Source organism: Malaclemys terrapin, chromosome 14, assembly GCF_027887155.1.
Source record: "Malaclemys terrapin pileata isolate rMalTer1 chromosome 14, rMalTer1.hap1, whole genome shotgun sequence".
NCBI classification, from domain to species: Eukaryota; Metazoa; Chordata; order Testudines; family Emydidae; genus Malaclemys; species Malaclemys terrapin.
In genome coordinates, this window is record NC_071518.1 from 23155369 (window position 1) to 23181757 (window position 26389).

The window sequence follows — 26389 nt, forward strand, 5'->3', positions numbered from 1 at the left end:
CGTAAACAAAAATTCAGGGCCGGTAACCAGTCCATGACTTTTAATAAAAATACCCACCATGACTAAAAATTGGGTGGCGGGGCCCGGGCGGGGGGTGTCCAGGAGCGCTGTGGGTGCTGCGAGAGGGGGTCAAGGTGACCTGGGAGACCCACTGGTACTGTGGATGGGGAGGGCCGGGCCGCAGCGTGGGTCCTGGGACCTCCCACTGGTGCTGGGGGAGGGAGGGTTGGCGGGGCTCCCTACCCAGCTCTGCGTCTCTGCAGCTCCTAGGTGGCAAAGGCAGGGGCTCCTCTGCTGCTCCTGCCACAAGCGCCGGTTGCCATAGCTCCCATTGGTGGGAACTGCAGCCAATGGGAGCTGCGGGGGCGGGGCCTGTGGGCGCCGGCAGCACACGGCATGGAGACCCCCCCAGCCCATCCGCCACCTAGAAGCTGCAGGGGGACCCCTAACTCCAGGTAAGTGCCACCGCCAATCCTCTGATCCCCTTTCCACACACCTAAACACTAGCCACTGCAGAAGTCATGGAGATCAGGGAAAATCATGGAATCCATGATCTCTGTGACAGACTTGCAGCCTTAAATATGGGGCATCACTATGAACTAAATACTACTGTTATGGATGCATTAGAAGTCTATAAACAGATTATGCAGGGAGGAGAGGAGAGAGGCAATGGGGGAAATCTGTGAGCTTGTGCCATGAAGCAATATTAGGCTCCTCCTTCAATGTTTATTTTCTAAAGCATTACAATGTTTTGCTGGCAGCGAATTTGTTTGCACGCCCGTGGGGCTACATAGGACAGATCAAGGAACTGAAGGAGAAATAAAGTACAATGTATCTTCCGTAAGCCACCACAATTATCAAAAGTGGATGGATCTCTGATTATAGTAGAGCTCATTACAACTGAAATTTATTAAGGCCAAATACAATACTGTATTCCCAAAACTAGGGTTACCATACGTCCGTTTTTCCCCCCGATACGTCTGGCTTTTTGGTAATCAAACCCCCGTCCAGGGGGAATTGCCAAAAAGCTGAACATGTCCGGGAAAAATACGACTGGCCGGGCACTTCCCCTCCTGCGGCTGCTGTGCTCCTCCCCTGACTCTTCGCCTCTGTTTAAGAGCTGAGCTGCCCAAGCGCTACCGGCTTCGGGCAGCCCCCGTGCCTCCGAACCCTGAGCCGCCGGCCGGGCACTTCCCCTCCCAGGCTCCAGGGGTGCAGGGTCCAGAGGCACGGGGGCTGCCCGAAGCTGGTAGTGCTCGGGCAGCTCGGCGCTTACAGAGCCCAGGAGTTCAGGGAGCACAGCAGCCGCCGGAGCCCAGGAGGGGAAGTGCCCGGCCGGGGAAGCAGGGTCCGGAGGCATGGGAGCTGCCCGAAGCCCGAGTGCTACCAGCTTCACAGTTTGCCGGGCAGCCTCCAGACCCTGCGCCTCTGGCTGGGCACTTCCCCTCCCTGGCTCTTCCCCTCCTGGGCGCCAGCTGCGCTGGGGAAGCACCAGCCGGCGGCGCAGGGTCTGGGGGCTGCCCGGCAAACCGTGAAGCCGGTAGCGCTCGGGCAGCCCTTTTCGTGTGGCTGGGAGGGAGGAGGGGGAGTGCGGGGTGCTCAGGGGAGGGGGCGGAGTTGGGGGGGGGACTTTGGGGAAGGGGCAGAGTTGGGGCGGGGCCAGGCCCCCCGTGGAGTGTCCTCTTTTTTTATTTTTAAAATATGGTAACCCTACCAAAACATTAGGACTGACAATTCCTTCCAAACAAACATATATATGGTACAGAGGCCCATCAATCATCCTTTTAGGAGGTTTTTACAGTTTCCCCTGGATCATCTGATTTTGGACATCTAGTAGGACAACTGCTATGTTCCTATGTAGCACATCGTTTCTATTGTTTGATTACTGTTTGTTAATGGTTGTATTTAATAGAGGCAAGTTACACTAATGCGTTTGGTAAATTTGCTGGAATGCACATAAGGAAGAGAGCAGGAAATCAAGACAGCATCTCTGTTCTTCCATGTAGGATGGATATATACAAATCATGTGTTAGTAAACTTGGTAGAGCCGAGCTCCCAGGGAAAGTCTCAAGGAGGATCAGAAGAGCATGTTTAAAGGAATCAGTGTGCTCTTATTCCCAAACAACCGCTTACCAGTTGCACCACTTAGGATAGGAATTGCCACACAGAGCAATCTAAAGGAAAGTCTAATTTTGCCTCTCATAAATACCAGCATTTGATTATGGAAACCGTTGAATCAGGTCTGAGCTCCACAAAGCCCAGCAGAGAAATGTCTCTCTACACATAAACTATGGTAATTTGTCCTTTCTAGCTTATACAGCCAGACTACTATTACACCAGTCTGAATTTAAATAAACTAATACAGTTCCTCTTCTGGGATCTGCAGTCAGATTCTTCTCCATGGTAAATTAATATAATAGATTTCTGCTCTGGTGTCCGTGAGCAAGTCTCCATGACGTGGAACCAAGACACCAAAAATCAGATAAGAATATATTGCTGTGGATGTATGCCAGTTATAGAATTTCCTATAGCAGTAGGACTAGGACGCTAACATAACAATAATAAGTGTCATTAATTTTTTCCCTGAAGCTTTGATAATGTGGGATAAAATAGGCTATTCTTTTAAAAAGGAAAGACTAGTGAGATTGAAGATCAATCTTTCACCAACTAATAAGCTTTAAAAGATATAATAAGAGAATAAATTACCACATTAGTAGGTGTTAAAATGTTAATAAATTAGGACCCAGTCTGCAAACACTTTACTATTAGGCTTAGTGCTTCCTTCTGTGAATAGTCACGTTGCTATGCGCCAACTCCAAACATCCAAAAATAATGAGCCAGCACCCAAATTCAGAGATTGACTTAAAAATGAGATTTTGTATAAACAGTAAATTTGGGGTTTTTTACTTGCCTTCTGGTTTTTAGAGTGCACTTAGGCCACATTTGCAAACTTTCGTCTGCAACCATGACAGCTAGAAACTATTTTTAAAGTGAAAGCTGGGATATTTATGTATTCAAATGATTCCAGGAGCTGGACTTCAAGAGAAACACCAACTATTGCATGGCTTACAACAAAATTGCAAAAGATGGCAATTTTATCTTCACTGTAGTAAGCTAGTAATAAACACTATGTCCTGTATTAAGTGTTCACAGGAGTGGGGCCTTAGGTAGCAAACAAGGTTTTACCACTCATAGGTCCAACACTTGACTGTGAAATAGCTTTGACTTCACAGGAGACGTCCCTATATGTTGTTAATTAGCATTTAGAACATAAGAACGGCCATACTGGGTCAGACCAAAGGTCCATCCAGCCCAGTATCCTGTCTTCCGACAGTGGCCAATGCCAGGTGCTCAGAGGGAATGAACAGAGCAGGTAACCATCAAGTGATCCATTCCCTGTCTCCCATTCCCAGCTTCTGGCAAACAGAGGTTAGGGACACCATCACTGCCCATCCTGGCTAATTGCCATTGATAGACCTATCCTCCATCTGGAAATTTAAATCTGGAAATTTCTGAAGTCAATGTACTTTTACTTTGGAATTTTCCAGACAATAACTCTGTCCCTTCCATAGGTCAAAGAATAAGTACTAGAGTGAGGTTCAGGAGCAGTCTTGAAATCTCAGGCCTAAGTCTACATGGGAAAAGTAAATATTTTAAGAGCTGCAAACCTCAATATCTATGAAGAAGAGATCAATTTTCCTCTGTCTATACATACAAACATTAACAAATGTTTGTGTGTGCACATGTGCACATGCACACACACTTTCCACTGGTGAATCTATGTAGGGCACTCACTCTGACAAAAAGGACAGCCACCATCCTCTTCTGGATTAAAAGAAAGTAGCTGTAACACTTTCCATTGAGAGCTATGAAATATAATCTTTATAGAAACAGCCAACAATACACTTGCTAGGGAAAAAGTGTGGACAGAGGGATAACAGCGAATGCCATCTTTTTATATAAAATGGAAAAAAAACAAACCAACCCCAAAACATTAAGATTCAGATTAGAAGCACTTGGAAGCACACTGCTTTTTTATATCTACAAGGCTAGTAAAATGTATTTTAGTTAAACTAAACTAGAGTATGTTTTACAATTGACTAACAGGATAGACATAAGATAGCATCAAATTAATTGTTAATCCTGGTTAGACTAGTTTTGAGGTTAACACCTGTCATTAGCACATAAAAGAACATTCTGTTTCGTACCACTAATCTATGCAAATATATGAGCAGGCCTCAGCAAGTTATTGTAACCACTTGACATCATAACTAAATTTCTTTTCTCCGACTGTGTCACAATACGATCTGTAATGCAAACACACCAGCTTCTTCACAGAACACAGTTGCTGTTCTGCCAAACTGCTCTACTTTCCTGCTAACACAATTGCCTCCCAACTGATGATAGCCTAGCAATAAAAAATACTTGGTTGTTAACTGCTGTTGTGACAAATAATACTATTTTGCTGACACCCCCATTTTATTATTGACACATGGAATTGCTTTGCCATTATCTAATTTTAACAACACATAGTAAATAGCAATTGTGAACCTGTCACAATACTCACTGCTTTAGCAGAGCTAAATTAAAACCTATAATGAAGCCATCTTATTACTAACACAGTCCTGTCAGACTCTGGTAAGTAAAGACAAACTACTGTCTTTATAGGACTATTATCAGACTCATTTTCTAGCAGATGCTGTCATACTTTCGCTTTTCAACTACAAACCCCACTATAATAATCCTCTTTATAACTAGGTTTGCTTATTACATTCTTGGCTCCCAATGCTGGTGTTATAAAGCAGTTTAAGTGTACTACTTTAAAGATTAGGGGAATACAATATTAAATATTACAATACAATTCACCCCCCAAAAAATTAATACATCATTAACTCTGTATCAATATACTGGAGTCCTCGACTATCTATTACCAGCTTCTCTTGCAAGAAGTACTGATTGTGAACAAGTCCTACACATAGAGACTGATTTTGCAAAACAACCACTGGAAATGTACGTTCAAAATTTGCAAAGTGTACTTGTTTGCATGCACAGAAACCATGCAATTTATATGCTTGGGTACACAGACAGACATTTAGGCACATAGTTTTCTACCTGCAAATGACCATTTTTCACTCATAATGGATATATGGGCAAGTATTGTTGATGCAAATACAATTTAAGAAAGCTCTTTGAAAATGTAGTCCACAATAGATAAGGCTTTCCAAACATTTAAAAAGAAACTGGAGCCCAGTTTCCATTATTTTTCTTTATTACAATTTACACATATTTTAAAATATATAAATAAATAATGTCTAGATTTCTTTGTTCTAGTCTGGCATAGGCTAGTATACTTTTGCACTGCATGTGAGAGCTAATCAAATAAATCATATTTTTCACAATAATTAGCCTGACCTAACTCGTTTGTGCTGAAGACATTGCAACGGAGTTCTTACTTTTGTCCAGTCTATGAACTAATCAATATCACATTACAAAAAAGCACTTGACCTCATGTGTCCCTACTGGAAACCAAGAGAATCCTCAATATGCCTAGCTTTTAAAACATTAGTGATGTGTATTTAATGAGAAATTCCTTTTGCACTTTTATTACCCAGTGACATTTAGGAGCTTATCCTGATTTCATTTATGCCCAATGTGTCTTCGTATTGTACTTAATGTATATGAAAAAAGTGATATGACCAAGATTTCATTTACATTGTGCAATGGCAATAGTCAGCCTTTTGGAATGTGGTGGGTGATCTCACTGAAAGCACCAGGTGCAGACATTGGAGAGCTGGGAGAGTGGGGAAACTGAGCCATATAAGAAGTTACAAGGTTTTGCCTTTCCAAGTTACTGTATGAAAAACTGATGCATAAAGGTAAATTAGCTCCACTGGAAACTCTTTTGACTGACATGCATCAGACCAGCCTGAGTCTGACTAAATTCAGGAGAGCTTTAGACCCAAGCTGTAGTTTTTGTCCCCAATTCCAGTCTCAAACTGAACCCAAATCCAATCTGAACAAAGGGCTTCTAACAAACCACAACAAAGGGCTACCACACAAGTCTAAGTGCTTAGAGCACTCTAGCTTCCCTGCTCTGACAACACGCCTTCTGCTTCCCAGTCCCCATAGCAGGCCCTAATATCCTCTCAGGTCGTCTTCCTCACCTCAGTGGATTCTCTGATCCAAACTTTGTGGTTCCATGGCCCATCCCAGCTCAAGGCCTGTCTACATATATGCACTTCCCTCCAATGGAACTGGAAGTTTTGCATGCACAAGGACTACAGAATTAGGTTCTTTCATTGGCCATATTATCTCAGAATATATGCTCCAACAGATTAGGCACAAACAGGGATTTCTTTAGCATTGGCCAGAAAAAGCTTTTCTTTTTTGGCACTCATTTGCTTCCCTACTATGAACAATCCATCTCTGCATTCAGGCTTGAGTTTTGCAGTGTACTTCTGAGCATTTCAAGCATAATGAAGAATAGCTTTTTGTTCCACATTCTTATCTTTGTTTATTTTATTTCAAGGCTTCTGCTTCAGAATTTTGTGACTAGAGATCAAGCAAATAAAAGGGAATTCTGAAGCTCCTATTTGTAATCAACGTTCAAAGCACAGGTTTGTCTAAAATCTGCCCCAAAGCCAATATATAGGCACATATTTGGGGCAATCCATAAATTATGGGACACATTTTTTGGTGATTACTCCCTTGTAACACTGAAACATGCAAAATGAAGGACCCACCCACTCCATAATTTGTTACATAGCTTAGGGGCAGCCCCTTTTGGACATTCTTTACACTACTGTTGTGCAGACAATACAGCCAACTTGTCTTTCGGGAGATAAATATGTAGATTATATGTGCCTGATACTTAATCAGAGAGTAAGGTTTATCTTGTTAAGGCAGTGAACTGAAATTCAGGAGTCATGGGTTCATTTTCTAGCTATGCCACAGCTTGGGCAAATCACTTGATCTTTTCTCCCGTCCACCCTTTGTCTGCCTTGTCTATTTAGACAAGGGGCTGGGACTTTCTTGTACTGTACATTTTGTAGAATCCCTAGAATAATGGGGCCCTGATACACATAGAGCCACTAAATGCTACTTCAGTACAATAAAGTCAAACACAGATGCACTTCTGAAAACATTAATACTCTGTATGTTGTTATACTTGCGCAGCCTGATTTTATTTTACAGTTCTAATTTAACTTTTATTTTTTAAATTGAGTTGAATTTGGTCTTCTTTGCATTTTGGGGCCCATACAGACAACCCCAAGTATTACAATATGACTATTATCAAAGATAATCTTAGTAGTATTGCTTGCCTTACTTACAGCCTAAGTAACAATTTCCACATTGATTTAAATACTTTAGATAATCCACCTTTATGGCAGGCAAGCAATAATCTCTCTAAATCTCATTAGACCACAACTCTGTTGTTTTATACAGTAGTTTAAATATTACAGATAATTTCTATTTGACCAGCTAATATTTGACATATTATGCAACAGTTTTACAATAACATTGGATTTGTTCTCTTCTATATTTACAAAGCTGATCAGAAGTTTGCACTACATGCTATTTTTAACTACATGCCAGTGATGCTGGAACTAGGGAAGATCGGGGTGCTGCCGCACCCCTCTTGCTTGAAGTAGTAATACCAAATACATGGTTTCCATCAGCAGCACCCCCATTCTAAACATTGTTCCAGCACCCTGCTACAGGCCCCATATTATGGGTTTCCCATTTAGATCTGGGGCTGTTAAATGGAATTATGTATCCTTTAGAAAATGTCTATAACAGCCACATTTAATCCACTTTAAAATCAATTAGAAGATAAAAAGGACCATATTTTTGTCCTTGAATGCATGAGTGAGACTCTCACTGAAGTCAACAAGAGCCCTGCAAGCACATCTGAGGGCAGCCATTTACCCTATAATTACAACTGTTGGAGTATAGTGCACAGGGAGCCCTATCCCATTACACTGAAACTATTGGGAAAACTATTTTTGCACTGGGAACAGGAGGAGTCCCAAGTTAAACAGCATACAGTAGCCCATATCATGTCATCACCTTTTACACTGAACAGCCCATTCAAACAAACAGGAGCTCTTCTTAAAAACTGGTGGCAACTATATACCCTGTGCTTGGGACCATTTCTGCTTTTATTCAATGGCAAAACCTCACATAATATATTGGGAGGAGGATTAGGTCTTTTACAACTACAAAATATTTTTGGGCTTATGGCATTACAAACAGTCTACTAATGATGGTGTGCATATTTTTAAAGTGCAAATAACTGGACATACATTGACGGCACTATATAAATAATGTGTTTTACAAAACCCAGAACAACATAAGATGTGTGTAATTTTGCTAAATGGAATAGATAGGCGAGACAAATAGCTAATGCCACAGTGGAAAGATTGACTTCTGCCACTCAACTGTCATATTTTGCATTTCCTTTAATAAAGGGCAATATTCCCAAAGAGCCAACAGAGAACACGCATGTTTTTCTTGTTTTAAAATATTTTCTACAATAGGTACTATATTATTTATGGTAAATGGACTACTTTTCATCAAAATCCATTCAGTATGTTAGGTCAATAACATTTTATTTAAGCAGCATATATTGATAATTAATTATTGCTTTACAGGTAATTAACATGGGCCCAGTAATGGGAACTCTTACTTAGATGAGTAGTTGCATTAAAGCCCATGGATCCACTCAGGCAATAGGGTTTGCAAGGCAGTGACCTATATTACCACTTTTAACAGATGTCTTATTGAGTTCATATTTAGTGGGATTTGCTCCCTTCCTTCCCTGTGCAGTTTCCTTTTATTCAGTTCACATCTTTCTTGATGGTCTGTAAACTTCCTCTACTGCCTGTTGATGTTTCTACCATGTTATGCCATGTCCTCACTTGCTGTTTTACCCATTGAGGGTCCCAATCCTGCATTTTCCAATAAATTGGGATTACTACTATGCTAACAAGATATCCCAGAGCACTCTGAATGCCGAACAGACTTAAGAGCCAGAAAGGCAAGTGTGTACTTGGAGCAGAAGGTAGTATGGGCACACTGAGAAGGCTTCCCAAACAAAAAGATACGCACACCCCTTCTGGATGCATTGCCTATTGCATCACTCACCAGCTTCAGATCTAGAGCTGTGTAGTAATGAAGTGGCACGTGCCTAGTGTAAAACATTACATCCCCTCTCGCTAACTTTGGTTTTAGCTCTTCATTTTGGAATTTAACTCAGGCAGGAATGCAGGCAAATAGATCTCCAGTTACTGCTGCTCAGCTCCTACACCAATGGTACCCAGAGCATTTGTGCTTCTGCATATGGAATAGCCCTTCTTTGTGGGAGGCATCCTCACTTTCCCCTTCTAGTTTCCCTTGTGGAAAGCTCCCACATACCTGCAAAGTGCATGGGGAGTTAGAGCCCAGCAACGTGAGTTGTCAGATGCTTTTCCCACTGGTGCTACAGATGCCCTGTATTTCCACAGCTATTGACTCTCCTGAGCTCTGTAAGCCAGCATAGGATTTAGTGTCTTGTGGGCTCAGTCACCTCTGATCGTCAGCTCTATTCAGTGAGGAGCTAAACTAGAAACTGCCATGAGTGGGTCAACTCAAAATAAGGCTTCTTTTTTGAGAGCAAGATGAAGAAAGAGAAGCCATTATTTATGTATTTATTTATGAAAAATGCCTAATTACCTCAGTCAAAATATCTGCTAAACACCAGCCATTAAAATATGAATTATTAGAAACCTTACAGTGTGATGCTGACTGTTTCTTTAAACACATTTTAAGAGAGGTTAGTGTTTGTGCAAGCACATGTCCAAGTAAGGGCCCTAGAGTGCAAACTTTTCTATTTTTCCGCAAAACGCTAGTACTGGTACCGTCCCCCAAAACACCTTGCCCCTGTGCCTTAGTTCGGAGCAGGAGGGACTGCTCCATTCAAATCAGTCTCTCTCTACAGCAAAGATGGCATCAGCTGCAACTGTGGTTTTTAGGATGCGGACCCCAGTTCACTACAATCTGGACAGCAACCACCAATTCGTTTCACAGAGGCCACCAAATGGCAATAACTTTCAGTTACTATCAATCTGGACTGCATTAGAAAGAGCAACTTGGAGGTCAAGTCTTCATGTTACTAATCCCTTGAGCGGTATCGTGGATCTCCTTCCCTTACCGACATTTTATTATCAGAATAATTCTAGGCTGATCCAACCTGTGCAAAACTATGGAAACTGTAACAGACCAAAAGTAAAATTTTGTCATTTGGTGACTCCTGAGTCAAGTGGAGGAAATGCACTTTATCTTCACAAGCCACAAGCACAGAATATAAAACACAATGTATTCTCTGCAGGTAGACACAAGTAATGGCTCCTGCACACTTTATTAAATAAGCACTATGACAACTAACAACTACCCAAGCTCTACAAAACCTCCTCAACTTTCTTCCTGAAAGGTAACCAGTTTGTATTCCATTGTGTGGCAGTGTTCATTGACGCTAGCCTGTGCAAAGAGGATGTCACAACAGCAAATCTCTGACTCTCCCTGACAGGACTACAAGACGCTTTTCTGCATTCCACCATCTTTCACTTGATTTAAATGAGCCCAGTATCTCCATATCTGGCTGCAACAGTTGTGTTTTATTTTTGGAAATGAGTCCAGTCTAGGAATGATGTAGCAGTGACACATCCCCTAACAACAGGCATGTAAAAAGCAGGCTAGACAGCAATTTAGATAATCTAGGCAGCAGATCTTGCCCTAACAGACACAGCTAACATGCTCTCTTGGCTGCACACACTCATGCACATCTGTTAAGGTGGCACTGTGCCAATTACAATTTGATCAGACTGTTTTATCAGGGCATATGCACTATGCAAGTGTTGACTTAGATGGGCAGGTTGCATAACAGTACATAGCCTAAATGAGACCTCTTTTATATAGCAAGACCCTTCCATGTGTCAGTAATGAAACACTGGCATCACAAGACTTTTTAATCCTCCACATATCTGTTAAACTTAGATCAACAGGGGAAAGGGAAAGATGTGAAAATAACATGCAAAGCCAATTCTGGCTGCTAAAATGACAATCTACATGTTTAATGGAAAAGAATGTCTCACAGGGATTCTATTGTTCTAGTTTAATTCCCTGGTGTCACTGTCAGCCATGGGAGTGTCTACAACCAATAGTGCACACAGAAAGGTTTAAGACAGAACTTTTTCATTTGTCTTGAAAAGTCACTATGAGACAGATGACATGCCATCCTCACTAGCCCAAGTGACTAGTCAACAAAACAGTACACAATACTCTTTCATATGGTACAAAACAAAACCCAGATTTCACAGGATGACGTTTGACTGTACAAAGAACAGAGGTAGGTAAAAATCACAGAAGACAGTTCATCTGTGAGCTACATACAGTTCCTGGATAGTAATAACTGACCTGGTTGGTTTCAATTATCTGATCCAAAGCCTGTAAATGTTTGATGCAAGAGTGTAAATGGGAATAAATAAAGGCGTATATTTCCATTTAAAGATGAGTCTCGCTCCAAGAGCACTCTCCTGTGAGGTGACCTCAATTCTTTTTCTGAGCATGCTCACCTATCCATATGCCATCTTCCATATATACAGGCATGATTACTTGCTCTACATTATGTAAAAGGTAGTGGGCAACACATGAACCAAACACAGACAGAATAATGCTGAATATCCTGACAATCTTCACAATGCAGAACAAAAAGGGCCAGATCCTGCTACCACTAAAGTAAATGGAATTTTACAACTGACCTCAATGGGAGCAGGATTGGGCCATAATATAGTAAGAATTACTCTGCTGAAAGAAAGAAAGAAATTAGCTTAGAAAGGATTCCCAGTGTTTGCATTTGCAAGTTTTGTTAAAAGAAATTGTAATATAATCACTTTGAGTACTAAAAACTAAAATGTAGAATTCTTCTGTCCAAATTCTGCATACAGCTCTATGTGGGATCAATGGCTTGCCCACACAAGTCAACTTGTAGCATTGAGGCTAATATAGAAAAATTGTAACATTTTACTTTATGAATGTTGTTACTACTCAAAACCAAAACAAAACAAAAAGCACAGATGTAGAAAATGACTTTGAAAATGTAACACAGTGTAGTTTATACCTACATAAAAAGCTCTGGCTTCTATCTTACTCCTAGTGGAGTTCCCCACAAAATTTTCATTGACTTTAAAATAGTGCAGGATTGAGTCTTAAAACTTGATTCTTTCAGCACTTAAATATATAAATAAATTTACTCAGATACTTAACTATTTGCAGACTTGGACCCTTAGTTTTTACTACCTTAATTACATTTCTTTCTCCAGCTGGTCTGCACTACTATATTTCAATAAAGGTAATAATTTAAAACTATTTATAATGTTGTCATGACAGAGACTCTGAAGTGCTTTAGAGCCACTTGGTCCATTCCACATGTAAAGGTTTTATTATTATTTAAAATTGTCTATCCTTTAATTCATACACAATTGCAACCCCTATTTTAATCCATTACTTTCAATACAACTTATGTCTACTTTTATCTATGAAAAGATAAATCCATGATAAGCCTTTAAAGACAACTGGAACATCCATTGAAGTAAAAGGTAAATGTTTATTACAGGTGCAATTGAAAACAAATACCCATAGTAGAGGCCAGGAAACTCTCTCTGGTAGCTACAATGACTAGACCAAAAGAATTTGCAATACTGGGGACCAGTAATGGAATTTTCCCCTTTACTAGCAGATATAATTTGCAGATGCCAGGTGGAAAGGAAATCGATGTACTCGACAAACAAACAAACCAACCCTGATCCTCCAAACCTCCCATTTCCAACCCTTTCGACTAGGGTTCCCCACTAGAGGCCTGGTCTCTTAGCTCCCAAATTCCTTTTGCTTAGAGGATTTTGACTGTGTGCCACGCTGAATCATAAGCGGGGGGGAAAGGGGCAGAGTCCGAAGAGCCTCCCAATACTACTACTAACGCCGAGGACTCACTTTATGGCAGGGCCAGTTTTATGGCTCTTTATTTCTCCCTGTAGAAAACGGAGCCCAGCTCGGCTCCTCGCGTTTCCCCCCGCGCCCCGCTGGGTGTCGCTGCGCTCCCGCCGCGCTCCCCGAGCCCGCAGGGCACCTACCTGATCCGTGCTGCTGGCGGAGGATGGCGGCCTTGCCGGGAGGGGGCGAGGCCGAGGAGGACGCCGCGGTGGTGGAAGCTGCGGATGATGAGGCGGCGGCCGCGGCCCCGACTCCCTGGGGCGGCAGCAGGCGCTTCTCCAGGCCGGGCTCGGCGGTGGCCCTGCTGGCCGGGCTGTACCTGCGCGGCCCGCTGCTCTGGATGTGCGAGACCGCCTCGGCCGCCTGCATGTCGGGCGGGGAGAAGCGCGACAGGACCCGCAGCAGCGCCTGGGCTTTGTGCTCCTGGGTCTCGTCGTCGCTGTAGTCCGACACCCGGCACTCGTACACGCCCTCGTCCTGCCGCCGCACGCCGGACAGCCGCAGCCGGTGCGAGATGTCATTGCCCTGGACCCGCACCGTCTGCAAGAGACCACAGCCCGCGGGCCGGTCACTGCCCCGCGCAGCCCCGCCGGCAGTCAGCGCACCTGCCCGCGTCCCAGTGCGCCTTCCCGGGCGTCCCCAGTCCGCGTCCCTCCGTCCCAGTGCACCTCCCCTCTGATCTCCTCCCCGGGCCCGTCCCAGTGCACCTCCCCCTGCTCAGCGCACTTCCCCTCTGATCTCCTCCTCGGGTGTTCCAGTGTGCCTCCCCGGGCCTGCCCTAATGCACCTGCCCGCGTCCCAGTGCACCTTCCCTCTGATCTCCTCCCCGGGCCCGTCCCAGTGCACCTCCCCCAATGCACCTCCCCCTGCCCAGCGCACCTCCCCTCTGATGTCCTTCTCGGCCCGTCCCACTGCACCTCCTCTGGCGACCCCACTGCACCTGCCCCCGTCCCCTGCACCTCCTCGGGCGACTCCACTGCACCTGCCCCCGTCGCACTGCACCTCCCCGGGGCCTGCCCCAGTGCACCTCCCTCCCATCCCAGTGCATCTCCCCCCCATCCCAGTGCATCTCCCCGAGCCTGCCCCAATGCATCTCCCCTCTGATCACCACCCACCCATGGCCTGTCCCAATGCACCTCTCCCCCCCACCCCATCTCCTCCCGGAGCCTACCCTAATACATCCGCCCCATCTCCTCCCCGAGCCTGCCTTGATGTACCTCCCCATCTCCTCCCCAAGCCTGCCCCAATGCACCTCCCCCGCCCCAGTGCACCCGACCTTTCCCTCCTGCCCCAGCCCCAAGCCTGCTCCTCCCCGAAATTAATGCACCTCCCCTCCCACCTGCTTCATCACCTCTAAGAAATTGGAGGATCTCCCCTCTTCCCCTCCCCCCCCCAATAACCAAACATGTAGCAAGGAATTCCACCCTCTACCTCATCCCAGGCAGAGACTATATTTGTCCCCTCCTCCTCTTCTCTGTAGTGCTGTGGGTTGTATAATTATCTGAGACCACCCCAGCTCCTCTCCAAAATAAAATCTCTCTCCTTCTGTAATCCAGCTCTTTCTCAAAATAAATTACCAAGTCACTGAACCTATCCCAGCCCTTCTAAAATTAAATGCAATAAGTGATGCATAGTCTAGTCAAGCACAAAGCTACCGAATCCACCACTTCCAATGTACTCAACAGTGCACCCACCTATGGCCTCCACCCTCAGCTCCAGAAGTAAACGCATCTCTTTCCTCCCCCACCCCCGAAATCAAACACAAAACACACAACCATTGCTCCTACTCCGTTATCTTCCATAAATAAATACTTCAAGCACTGCATCTCCCCATGTAAGTCAAAAACCCAGCCACCAATTCCAGTTCTTCCCTTCCAAACTAAATGCACTCTCCACAGCACTCAAATAACCAGTCACTAATTCTGTCTCTCCCTCTTCCCGAAGTTAAAACATTAAACTTGCCATCTTCTTTCTAAATTTATTTTTCAAAAGCCACTAATCCTGCCCTCATCCTTTCCAAAACTAAAGGCATCTCCCATCTAAAACCAGTCAGCCACTAATCTTCCAATTGCCTTTCTAAAAATAAATCAGAGTACTAATCTTCCCCCAAAATGAAAGACAGCCCCTCCCAACTCCAACACCTAGCCTGCTAAAAATAATGCATTTCTTCTCTCTTACCCCCACAAACTACCCAGCCACTAACCTTTCCCCTCCCTTCTAAAAAATACATGCCTTAACAAATACATCTCTCCCTACCCCCAATCCAACACAAAATACCCAAATACCTTTATATGTAATGGCCAGACTGCACACACCATCCCCAAGTCTGACACCCCCTAGCTATTACCTAGTGCCTTCTACCCTCAGATATCCCCATTATAAACACAGGATGAAGGATCAAACTCTGCTGGCTTTACTGATTGCCTTTAATTTCAGTGGGACTATTAGCCTGAGTGAATTGAAGATCTCATCTATCTTTACTCCCAACTGCAGTGTTTAATCTCTGCAAGATTCTCCCTACCTTCCCTAGCACTCTTTTCTTACTCCCACTAGCCTGCACAGATGGAAACAGAAGAGTGACAGTGATGGGATTAATGCCAAACAAACAAATGGGCCTGCTCATGCTCCCAGTGAAATCAGTGACTGGATCGGGCCCCAAATCAACAGAAATTGGCTATAATGTGCTATAAAGAAATTTGACATTGCTGGGGGGAGTGGTGGGTTTTCAGTAGTGGAGGCAGCCAAATGAAAACCAGAATTAGCACTTGATCTGACCTCCAGTACTTTCCAGGTGAGATCAAAGAAGGGGAGAAAAAACAAATGCCTCTTGCCTGGATTTGCAAGTAATAAAACTTGACAGTTAAAATAGCAACAGATGGTAACATTTTGATGGCGATATGGCACACCAAGGAGAGGAAAAGATGCACATGCCCACTCTGCTCCACCATTTCTGTTGCTCTAGAGGGTTAAACTGGCTGAAATCATGTGTTGGGGTGTTACAAAACCAGCACGTACATATAGAAATGTGCGTCACTCAGTTTGATCTGCACTTACGCTGATTTTAGTTGCATCCTTATTTGTTACCTAAAAAAGCAGAGAAGGAAACATGTTAGACTAGACTCCTAAAGCATATTAACATTATTATAAGCACCCACGTCCCCAGCTAAACAGATGGTAGGACAGAGATCTTCAGTGCAACTTTCATAACTTGTTTCAAACTGATTGTGCATGACTATTGGGAGAATTTGGATTTGATTTAATCAATTAGTGCTTAAGGAACAGGATTGCTTTGGTAAAATGTAACTGGGCTTATTAGATGCCTGTAGTAAAAGTTTTGCCTTGCTAAGGGATATATGTCTGCAGAAGAATATTTGCTCGTTGTATAAACTGAGCGACGGTAATTGTAAAAAGACCAATTACATTTGAAATAGCCATTGTAGGCAGGGGTGGTTGTTTTCTATGGTAGTGCAGCGTTGCTCATGGAAATGACTTGGGAAAGCCAGATCCTGAGTTGCTTTAGTGCAGGGATGAGGTCCCTAAACAGCACAAGATCAGATGCAGCTCATCAGTTTTTGAATCTGATTATTTCCTTGTTACAATCAACTTTACTGTAAAAAGAAATGATGCCTCTGATCTCTCTGATGCGCCTCCCAAGGAGATAGTCATTTTCTGGGCATTCCCTGTCACCATTTATTGTAAAAGCAGCTCACAGTTTTATATAAGGTTAAAGGAGACATTTAAATCCAAGCGATTTATTTCCCTCTCTTGACAACAGACTTACATTTCCCCCATCTAGACGGCATCACATTAGTTCGGAGTCTATATGCTTTGCATCTATATTTGAGCCTGGCAGGAAAACAAGCCTGCCATATAGATAGGACCTGGTGTAGGCATTAGAGGCTCCTCAGGGAGTATCATCAGGCTTAATGGCTCTGTGGTAGGAAAAGGTCAGAAGCTGTATATACTTTAGAAAGACACATCTTGGAATTCCTGCTTAGGACTTCTTTGATGTTTAACCTTGTTTATATACTGGGCAGCATTATGCTGCCCATAAAGGATGTTGTGCCAAGATCTAGGCTGCAGAATAAACTGGGTGTCAGGGAAATACAGCCTAGATATTAAGACTGGAGCCGATATTGCGGCCAAGAGGCCTTCTGTGGGTTGAGACAGAATACACAAGATTTAACCTGCTTTCCTTAAGGCATGTTAATCACTTCATTTGAGTATGTAAATAAATCATCCCACTGCAGAATTGTCCTGCAGGATCTCCAGCTAGGAGCATATCCCTCTCCTCCATCTGTTCTTATTAATCATCTACATAGAGGAGCTCATCTTGTTTAATCAACCTCTCCCACGTTTGTTCGTAGTGATTTCCAGCTCGGTTCAGACTAGCACAGTTTCGCAGTTGCCTCCTGTTTATCCCCGCTTTGTAATGTAATACACTAAACCGATTTAAAGCTGCTCTCTGCGTCTTAACGATGGGGCTCGCAGTGAGACCGATATTTATCATTCTTTAAGAACACGTTTACAATCCCCAAGGTGCTGTCAGATTCTAGTCTTTCCTCCACTCCAGGGGCGAGTTTAGGACCCCTGGGGATTCCTACCTACTTCACGGGATGTAACGGGGAAGCTCCTTTCACCGGCAGTGTCTGTTAGCGTTATTTAACCACTCTCTGCGCATGTTGCATTTAATGAATATATATGTTTCCGTGGCACTTTGTTACCTTGCTTCTGCTGCCAGGGGCACTGATGGCTAATTCATGGGCAAGTTCTCTGGCTGGTTCTTTAAGGTACCACCACTGGATTTCCAAGGAGTAAGAGGTGGATCCGCTGGCCCGAAACGCACAAGGCATCTCAATATCATCTCCCTCCCTAACAGTCACATCTTTGGGAACTTCAGTAAATGTAGCTGGGAGGAGAAGATAGAATTACAAGGGCTGGTTAACAGGAGAGATTAAGAGACAACATCAGTCCGGTTCATCGTAATCTGATCTGCTTTAACTCGAGGGCTGAACGCTGTCGGGTAAATGAGTGTCTCGCGTCTCAGCGGCTAAAGACCGAGCTCGGCCGCCAGGCTCAGTGAGAACACAGGCGAGCTTGGTTCTCCTTCACCCCGCAGCCTGGGCACCTACTGGTGCATCCGCGCCAGTGACAACGGAGACGAGTCTGGGGAGTGTTTGACAGAAAAGCTCCTCTCCGAATATGAAAAAAACGATGTTCAGATTCCCAGGGTCAAAAATCTGTCACACAAATCGACAGCCAACACCTGCATGTTTCAAATCGCTCTCCTCCAACCAGCCCGCTAGCCCTTGCAGGCAGGCAGGCTGCAGTCCCGCAGATCCTGGTGTGCCCTGTGCCGCTTGGCTCCAGAGAACTAACCCCCCCAGTGACCACCTGCAATAGCCATAGCGTCACCTTGTTTTCCTCTTCTGTATAACCCCCCCCCCCATAACATACGCTACACAAACAGTAAAGTTCTTACACCACAAAGGGGCAAGCCAGTTACGTCTATTGCGCTCAATAGCGATCGGTGACAGGAACATCGGATCCGATAACGTAACACAGATTGTTATCTGCCGGCAACAGATTTTCGAAGGAGAATGAGGTTTTTACCGAATCAAACACACGGCTCCCCTGGCCACTTGCCCTTCCCAGCCCTCTTAGATTTCTCCGCGCACGGTTCTCTCGGCTTCCTTTCTAGCAAGCTGTATTTGGGGTGGCAATTTGCTATAGGAAGAAGCGAAAGTTTGCTACTTACCGTTTACTATGAACAGCAGGGGTGCATTGAACATCAGGTAACAAAGGGCGCCGAACAGCCCTCGATTTTCCATTTCATATATGGAAACTTCAGGGTGGAGGGCAAGTCGTGAATTTAGCGTGACCACAACACAGCTAAGAAATCTGCAATCCCATTGCAAAGAGAAGGCGCGTCTCCGACACTAGTCCAGGGGTAAGACTCTTTCAAAAAAAAAAAAAAAAAAGCCAACAGCCACCCAGCTAACTTTAAAAAAATAAATACATTTGGACGCAAGTATAAAATCCACAGCCGGCTGATCGCATGTGCTGTCGGGAGGAAGGGTAGTTCCTGAGGATGAAATTATAAATCTTGTCTCTGGTATTTCCCCCCCACTGGATTCTCCCCAACACTAAGCGGGATTCAACTTCCTTGTGTTGAATAGGATTTTTTGCCGTCCAGAAGCAGGGGCCGGATCCCGAGCTCCCCTCCAAGACCCATCACTCACAATGGCCAGTCTGGTCTCGATTTTCAAGGAAGGGCTAAGGAGGCGGCAGGGAATTATTCGCTTCACTCTCAATCTGGGGCGCAATCGATCCTTTCCTGTTTGTGGCCCGGGGTGTCTCTGCCGGCGGTGGGGATGGCAGGTCCAAATCCGCCGTTTGCTTCTGGTGCGATGTGCAGCCCGGCCCGGGCACGAAACCACAGGCTTCCCCCCCGCCACTCTCACACCAACACGCGGTTCGACCTATGAGAGGGAATTTCAGGAGCTGACGTCCCCGCGTAATGCAGCCCCGAAAACACAAAGAGAATTAGACCGCTTGGGTTGTGCTCCCATCCCTGCAACCAAGCCGCGCAGCAAAAAGCGCCCACAGTTTGTGTTGACAATTCCCCACACAAGGCAGGATCCCTGCCCCCCCCCCCCCCCTGCCGCCCTCCGCGCCTTCGGGTCTCGTTACACGTTTGCTAGCGCGGGTGCCGGGCACGGGCTGGGGGCTGTTCCCTCTGCTACAGGATTCAGCCAGTTCCCCCCTTTACTCCCACAGCAGCGCGTCCCCGATCGGCACTGGGAGCCCAACAGGGCTGAGCGACCGGAGCCGAGCAGATCGCCCGTGAATACGGCTGGGGCCCCAGAACAGCTGGACTCCAAGTTACCAACATCTGGATGCAGTTCACCAGGCAGGCCAAGCTCCCGGCCCGGCCGGACGCCGCTGCACACCCACTCCCCAGTGAACTGTAGTGGGCAGAAATAACTCCCCGCCCCGGCGTCTGGCTGGTCCCTCTCTCCGCTCACCCCCGGGCGGTGCCGCGGGGCAGCCCGCAGCCTCCGCAATCCCCGTCTCCCCCGCCTTACCTGGGGCTCCCGCCGCCTCGCCCACTGCCAGCCCGGCGCGGCTGCTGCCCCATGGTGGGCAAAGCTCGGCGGGGCGAACACGGAGCCGAAGTGCCCGGCGGAGCCAGCAGCGGTAACCCGGGGCGCACAGACCGAGCGAGCGGTGCCCGAGAGCGCCCAGGGGTCCCGGCGCGCTGCCCTGCCCAGGTGCCGCGCTCGGAGCCGGGGGCTGGGGACTAGTTGATTCAGAGCAAGGCAGATTTCCGGTTGGGCCCCCGGGCGGGAGGGGGTGTTTCCTGCCCTCATCTAGGGAGACGGACCGTCCCCGCTCCCCCTCCCGCCGTCCGCCCCCTCCGGCGGCTGGCCGGGGCAGAGCTCGGGTCCCCGGCGGCGCAGAGCCGCAGCAGCGGGGGTGGGCGCTTGGACAGCGGCCAAGGTGCCAACAGACTCGGCGGAGCGAGCTTCGCCTCGCCTCCTCGGCCAGCTGCCCGGACAGGGGCAGAGAAACGCCCCTGCCGCAACCCCCCCTCCCCCGGGAAGTGAAATAACGATGGCGGTGCCAGGGACTGACCCGGAGACCCAGATCTCTGCGGGCGCTTCATTAACTCCGGGGCTGGCCGGGCAGCTCACACGGAACTAGCCCTAGCTGCTCTTCCCGGCATGTCACACTGTGCAAGTCTACAGAGCCCAGTGGTGGAGCCGTAGGGTATTTCACCTGCCTCGCCGGAGGGGAACGAAAGGATCAGAGTCTCTGGCTCTATACAACGCCAGATATTCATCATAAAGTGCCGGGGCAGAGTTTCTCTGGAATTAGTCGTGTTCTGGTTCATGCGATTCCCTGAGGAAGTAGGAGTGGGGATGTGTTTGGAAGAGGGGGGGGAGTGATGGAAGACAAGGAATTCCACCCTCTACCTCGTCCCGGGCAGAGACTATATTTGTCCCCTCCTCCTCTTCTCTGTAGTGCAGTGGGTTGTATAATTATTTTGCTAAATAAATTACAACACACACCACTTACTCAATCTGCAGCATTTTCCAGTGCTAGTCAACGTTATATGGTCATCCATACAAGTGCTATCACACACAGTCTTCATTAGAAAGCGCACTTTCAGGGAGCTTTTCAATTGGCACTGAACATTTGCTACAAACTGAAAAGTGAAATAGGTGGTGTTGGCAAAGCAATCACAGGAAAGGTTATTTCTTAGAGACATTAAGCTTTAATTGTTTAATCCTTCATTTTTTATTAACTGAACAGATGACTATCCATCTATTGAGTTAATAAAAGTTACCTTAAATATTTTTATTTGCATTTGCAGCCTCAGATGATTTTCTGCATTGGTACTAATCAATAAATTTCCATTTCCATGAAACGTTGGAGACTATGTGGCAAATAGCCTCAGAGTGCTCTCAGCTCAGTCATAACCATATCTTTGGCTAATAAACACCTGGGGCCTAGAGTTTTTTTACTTGAGGAGCCAGTTATTATTACTGAATTAATGGGAGCATATCCATGTTAATATTATACTGATATTTCTGATTCAATATTTATCAGCCAAAAGTTTTCCCTCTGCTACCTGGATGACAAGAGAAGATGAGGTGGCTAGGGTTGCTGTCTATGTGTGAGTGGTGAGTTGTGAGGACAGTAGTCAACCACAAGGAATGATATAGAGGACACACTACTAACTCATAACTAGTCAGTAGGGTTTTTTTTATGCATGAAGCATCCTTGTATCTCTGTCATTGGCAGAGATCATGGTGGTTTGAATACAGTTTAGTATGGCTCACTATCTAATCTTTCATGGTGGGTTTGGTCAGAATGGGAGACTCCCAAGTAGCTGCAGAAAGCTGCTTTGGGAATTCAGCAGGTGGCACTCTTCCTTCTGTGTTAGTGACTAATCAATACTCAATAGTGGCTTGGTGCACTGTGCTGCTGAAGGTGTTGTCTTTCATATGAGAGGTGAAACTGATGATCTGGGCACCTATACTCATTAAAAAAAAAAGTCATGACCAATTTAAAGCAAGGACCCACTCAAACTGTGCCTCAGTAGTTGTATTTTTTGTACTCAGATTTGCCCTGCATTTCCAGCTGGAAAGAATAATTTAAAAGCTGTATGAAGTGACCACAAAAGGAACTAAAAAAACAACTGGTCATCACTTTTAATAAAGGTAGAACACGTTATTTCACTATATAAGCTCTTTTAAGACAGAAGTTTGTCTGACAAAGGTGATGTACATAAGGCTTTTTTTGTCAAAAAATTCCCACTGGTGCTACAGCTACTTAATCTTCAACTTTGGTAGCATGAGTGGGAGAGCTGCTATAGACAGGATTCTGGTGGCTGGAAGGGTTTCAACCATGGTGTCACCTAACCCTACTCAGAGCAGATCTTGAAGACACAGTAGCTTTGTATACACTAGCTTCTACATTGTTGATATCACTGAATCAATCATAGCAACTCTGAGAAAGTTGTTAGTACAAAAGCTTAGTGTATAGGAAGCTTCCTGCAGGCTTCACTGTATTCAGTTTCATTTCCTATTTTGTATTCTGTGTTCCACCTCAGCTGTGACTGCATTTCAGTGAGAGGGAATGTGACCTTTCAATAACCTTTGGTCACCTCAGAGGGATAGGGAGACGCTTATTAGGCATGAAGTGTTGTGATGCTTGTAAGTTAATATAAAGCATCCTGAGATCCTTCGATATCAGATAATAAAATTAATAAAATAAAAATAATAATATATTATGCTTCATATATGCATATGGGTGTGAGAGAGACACCAAATTATTCATTTAACTGATCCTTCCCAGTGAATCCGAAGTGTGACTCTATAGCTTCCTACATTCACAGCTCTGCAAATTGAATTTGTTTGTTTGGCTGGGGAATGTCAATTATACAGGTAATGTCAACATTTTTCATGCAATGTAGTTTCCTTGGCACTCTAACTATTACCACAGCTTTTTAAAGATTTTACTCACTGTCTAAAAGTAACTTTAAAATTACTTCATTGGAACAGCAATAAATTAATTTTGCACTGTTAGCACATTGTCCAACGTCCAAGCGTTTTCTTGGAGTGCTTGCTCCATGAGTTGAGTTGACTTCTCAGTTATCACCAGCTTTTCCATATTCAATAGATTTGTCCCTTCTTTAATAAAACTGTTTTTAGTGAATGCATTTTCATTTAAAATACAGATCATTTATATCATAGAGAGAAAAAGGTTCACAGGATTGGAACCGCTCTCTGGCAGAATTCAAAATGAAAACAAAGTTTCCATGAGTAAAGGCTGCATGGTTGGGCCTACACTGTGTGTTATAATCACATGGTAGTTTGGTATTTGTCTAACATGTGGAGAGAGACATGTTTTAATAAGTGTGAGATGCACTTCCAACATCTAATCTTGTTTTGAATTTGATTCAGTGACATCACTGTCCATCCATGTCTTCATTTAATCACTAGAGCAGTGCAGGAACTGGAATTTCTGTCCTGTGGGCGATTTCAGGTTTCTAAAACTTTTTCCATTCTCAATTGGTACAAAAAGTCAGATATACAAAATGTTCTGTGGAATGGACAATTTTGAAAAAAAACAAAATGGAATTTTTGGAAAATTTCTGAGCTGGCAAGTCAGTTTCCTGGCTGGTGTCAGCAAATTGGCTGCGTGGCTGGTGAACAAGTAGCCTGTCTGGCCACTGGACGCACAGCCCTGGGAAGTGGACTGCCCATCACTCTGCCTTTCCTTCGGCTGGCTGATGGGCAGGATAGCAGGAAATCAAGTCTGTGTGGTTTGTGCTGAAAGATTTGATGGACTCAACATGATCCCACAGACTGTTTAGATTAATTGGAAATTTTTTAACCTGCTCAATTAATCACATACCAATGTAAAACTTAGCTATTTACAAAGTTTGTAAAACATCTAACAGCTGGCAGCATCTAAGACCCTGTATATTATTATAATAGTAATACAGGGCTCCTCTTTGTAGTCAGCCTGTTCATCAGGTGCTTGAACCATTCCTGTAAGTACAGTGAATTATACTAGCAGGTGGAGTCAGTTAGCTCCAACCATGATATAAGAGCCTATGTAATAAATAATAATGCAATAATCTTGCACAACACTTTTCTTCCATTGATTTCCAAGATCTTTGTGAAGGAGGTAAGCATTATTCCCCATTTTAAAGATGGATCAGGGAAATGAAATGACTTGTTCAAAGTCACTCAACAATCCAGTGGCATTACTGGGAATAGACTCCCACCCCCCACTCTTGGGAGTTCTAGTCTGGGCCCAGTATCCACTAAGCCATGTTGCTTCCCTTAGGAAAAAAGATAACCATGGTTTAGGACAGATAGATCCTGCAAGGAAAATCTAGGACCAAGTAAGTTTGGAGAGAAAGTTTGTTGTTGTTACTTAAGTTACTAATAAAACAAATCCTAGGAAGTGGGTAGGTTGGACTTTATAGTATATGCATCAAATCATTAGCAATAGATTGGTGTAACTCCATGACTTGCTTTATCACTTACCAACAAGTGTGGTGATTACAAAACACCTATCAAGATAACACAGTGTCAGGTCAGATTATAATTCAGATTCAAAATAAATATCTTCCAGAGTTTGGAAGAAGTTACTTACTTGAGTTCCTTGCAGAACTGAGAAAGCTGCAGCATTTTGTAGCTGATGATCTTGACTTTACACTCAACTTCTTCTGCTTTCTTACCCTCAGTACTTAGCCGAGGAAGCTCCAGTGGCTTGCAGATCCAGATGTCTTCAGATTTTATCTGTATTCTTACATATCAAACTGCCAAGTGCATTAATGAAAACATGGCAAACATTTCACATTTATAAAATAGTTTTACTTAACATTTAGATTTTTATTAAAGTATATATTTAAAGTATTCCTCAAAATATTTACAATTCAAACACTGCAGCATTAAATTAACTCTAAACATCCTGTAATAATTTAGTTTCACTCCTTAGACACACAAAAAATAAGAATATGAAAAGCGAGATGGCAATATAAATTTTAAAATAACCTTTTATTTGCAATAAATCTAACATTATTAGTAACAGACACAATTTGCAATGTCTTTTTGTATCAGCAGTGTCCCTTGGATTAAAAACAGTCCTCCAGGGATATCCTGTTTGTATCACAACCAGCCAATCTGATTTTATATGTAACAACTGAGTGCTCCAGTTACGTTATCATGCCATACAATTAAAACAGGAAACATGTGGACTCAATTATCATTTTTCACAATTATTAATCTAGGGAAAGGATAAATCTCTTTATGCTTTGGTCTAATACTAAACAATAACAATACTATTATATATTAATCTGAGGAGCAAACATTTTATTGCACATCACTGTGCTTCTATGGTGTCAACAAGTTTTGGAGTTAGCTATTGATTGGGCCCTGCCTCTAAATACGTTTGCCAGAACCTGGAATCCATCATTTACCTGCTTATGTCATTTACAACTCGCAGGCGATGAAAGCCAAGAATGCCATTCCTTGGAACAAGAAGCTGCAAACATATACTGCACATTTAGTCACAGATCCTTCAGTGGATCCACTCAAACAAATCCCAGTGAAACCCTTTCACATGCTTAAAGTGAAGCATGTGTTTAGGTACCTTGCTAGATCAAGGCCCCATAGTACTTTCCATGCAAGGAATCACTTCGCAATTATTAGTTGAACCTCACAGCACTCTTGTGACTATTAATACAGTAACTCCTCACTTAACGTTGTAGTTATGTTCCTGAAAAAATGTGACTTTAAGTGAAACGATGTAGAGCAAATCCAATTTCCCCATAAGAATTAATCTAAATGAGGGGGGGTTAGATTCCAGGGAAATTTTTTTCACCAGACAAAAGACTATATATATATATATATATATATATATATATATATATATATATACACGCACACACACACACACACTATAAGTTTTAAACAAACAATTTAATACTGGTACACAGTGATGATGATTGTGAAGCTTGGTTAAGGTGGAGGAGTCAGAAGGTGGGATATTTCCCTTACTGCTAAATGATGAACTAGGAATTGGCTGAGCCCTCAAGGGTTAACTCTCTCACTCTGCAAAGCAGCAGGAATGGAGGGAGATATGCGCATTTCCCTTAAATACACTGCCTTGTTAATTAGATCAGCTTGCTGAGACGGCAGCTGCTGCAACTTCCCTCAGTCCTGAGCCCTGCTCTATGGAAGATGGGGTAAGCGGGGTTCAGGAGCAGGGGGGAGGGGGACACCCTGACATTAGCCCCCCTCTTCCTTCCCTCCTCCCCCCGGCACAGCAAGCAGGA

At 44.3% G+C, this 26389-nt stretch overlaps 1 protein-coding gene across 2 annotated transcripts in view; it reads right to left on the reverse strand.

Moving 5' to 3' along the window:
• The window catches only part of VSTM2B (V-set and transmembrane domain containing 2B), a 32969-nt gene extending 12524 nt beyond the window's left edge, over positions 1-20445 (reverse strand). Inside the window, exons 1-5 of one of the 2 annotated variants that reach the window (XM_054049340.1) lie at positions 20115-20445; positions 18785-19508; positions 17751-17935; positions 16081-16110; positions 13167-13566 (exon numbers count right to left, since the gene is read on the reverse strand). In XM_054049340.1, coding sequence (XP_053905315.1) covers positions 13167-13566; positions 16081-16110; positions 17751-17935; positions 18785-18857 — 688 coding nt within the window. In that variant the 5' untranslated portion in view covers positions 18858-19508; positions 20115-20445. Of the gene's footprint in view, positions 1-13166; positions 13567-16080; positions 16111-17750; positions 17936-18784; positions 19531-20114 lie in introns of both variants that reach the window. The other variant, XM_054049341.1, reaches the window with a different exon arrangement.
• Positions 20446-26389: the final 5944 nt, after the last annotated feature.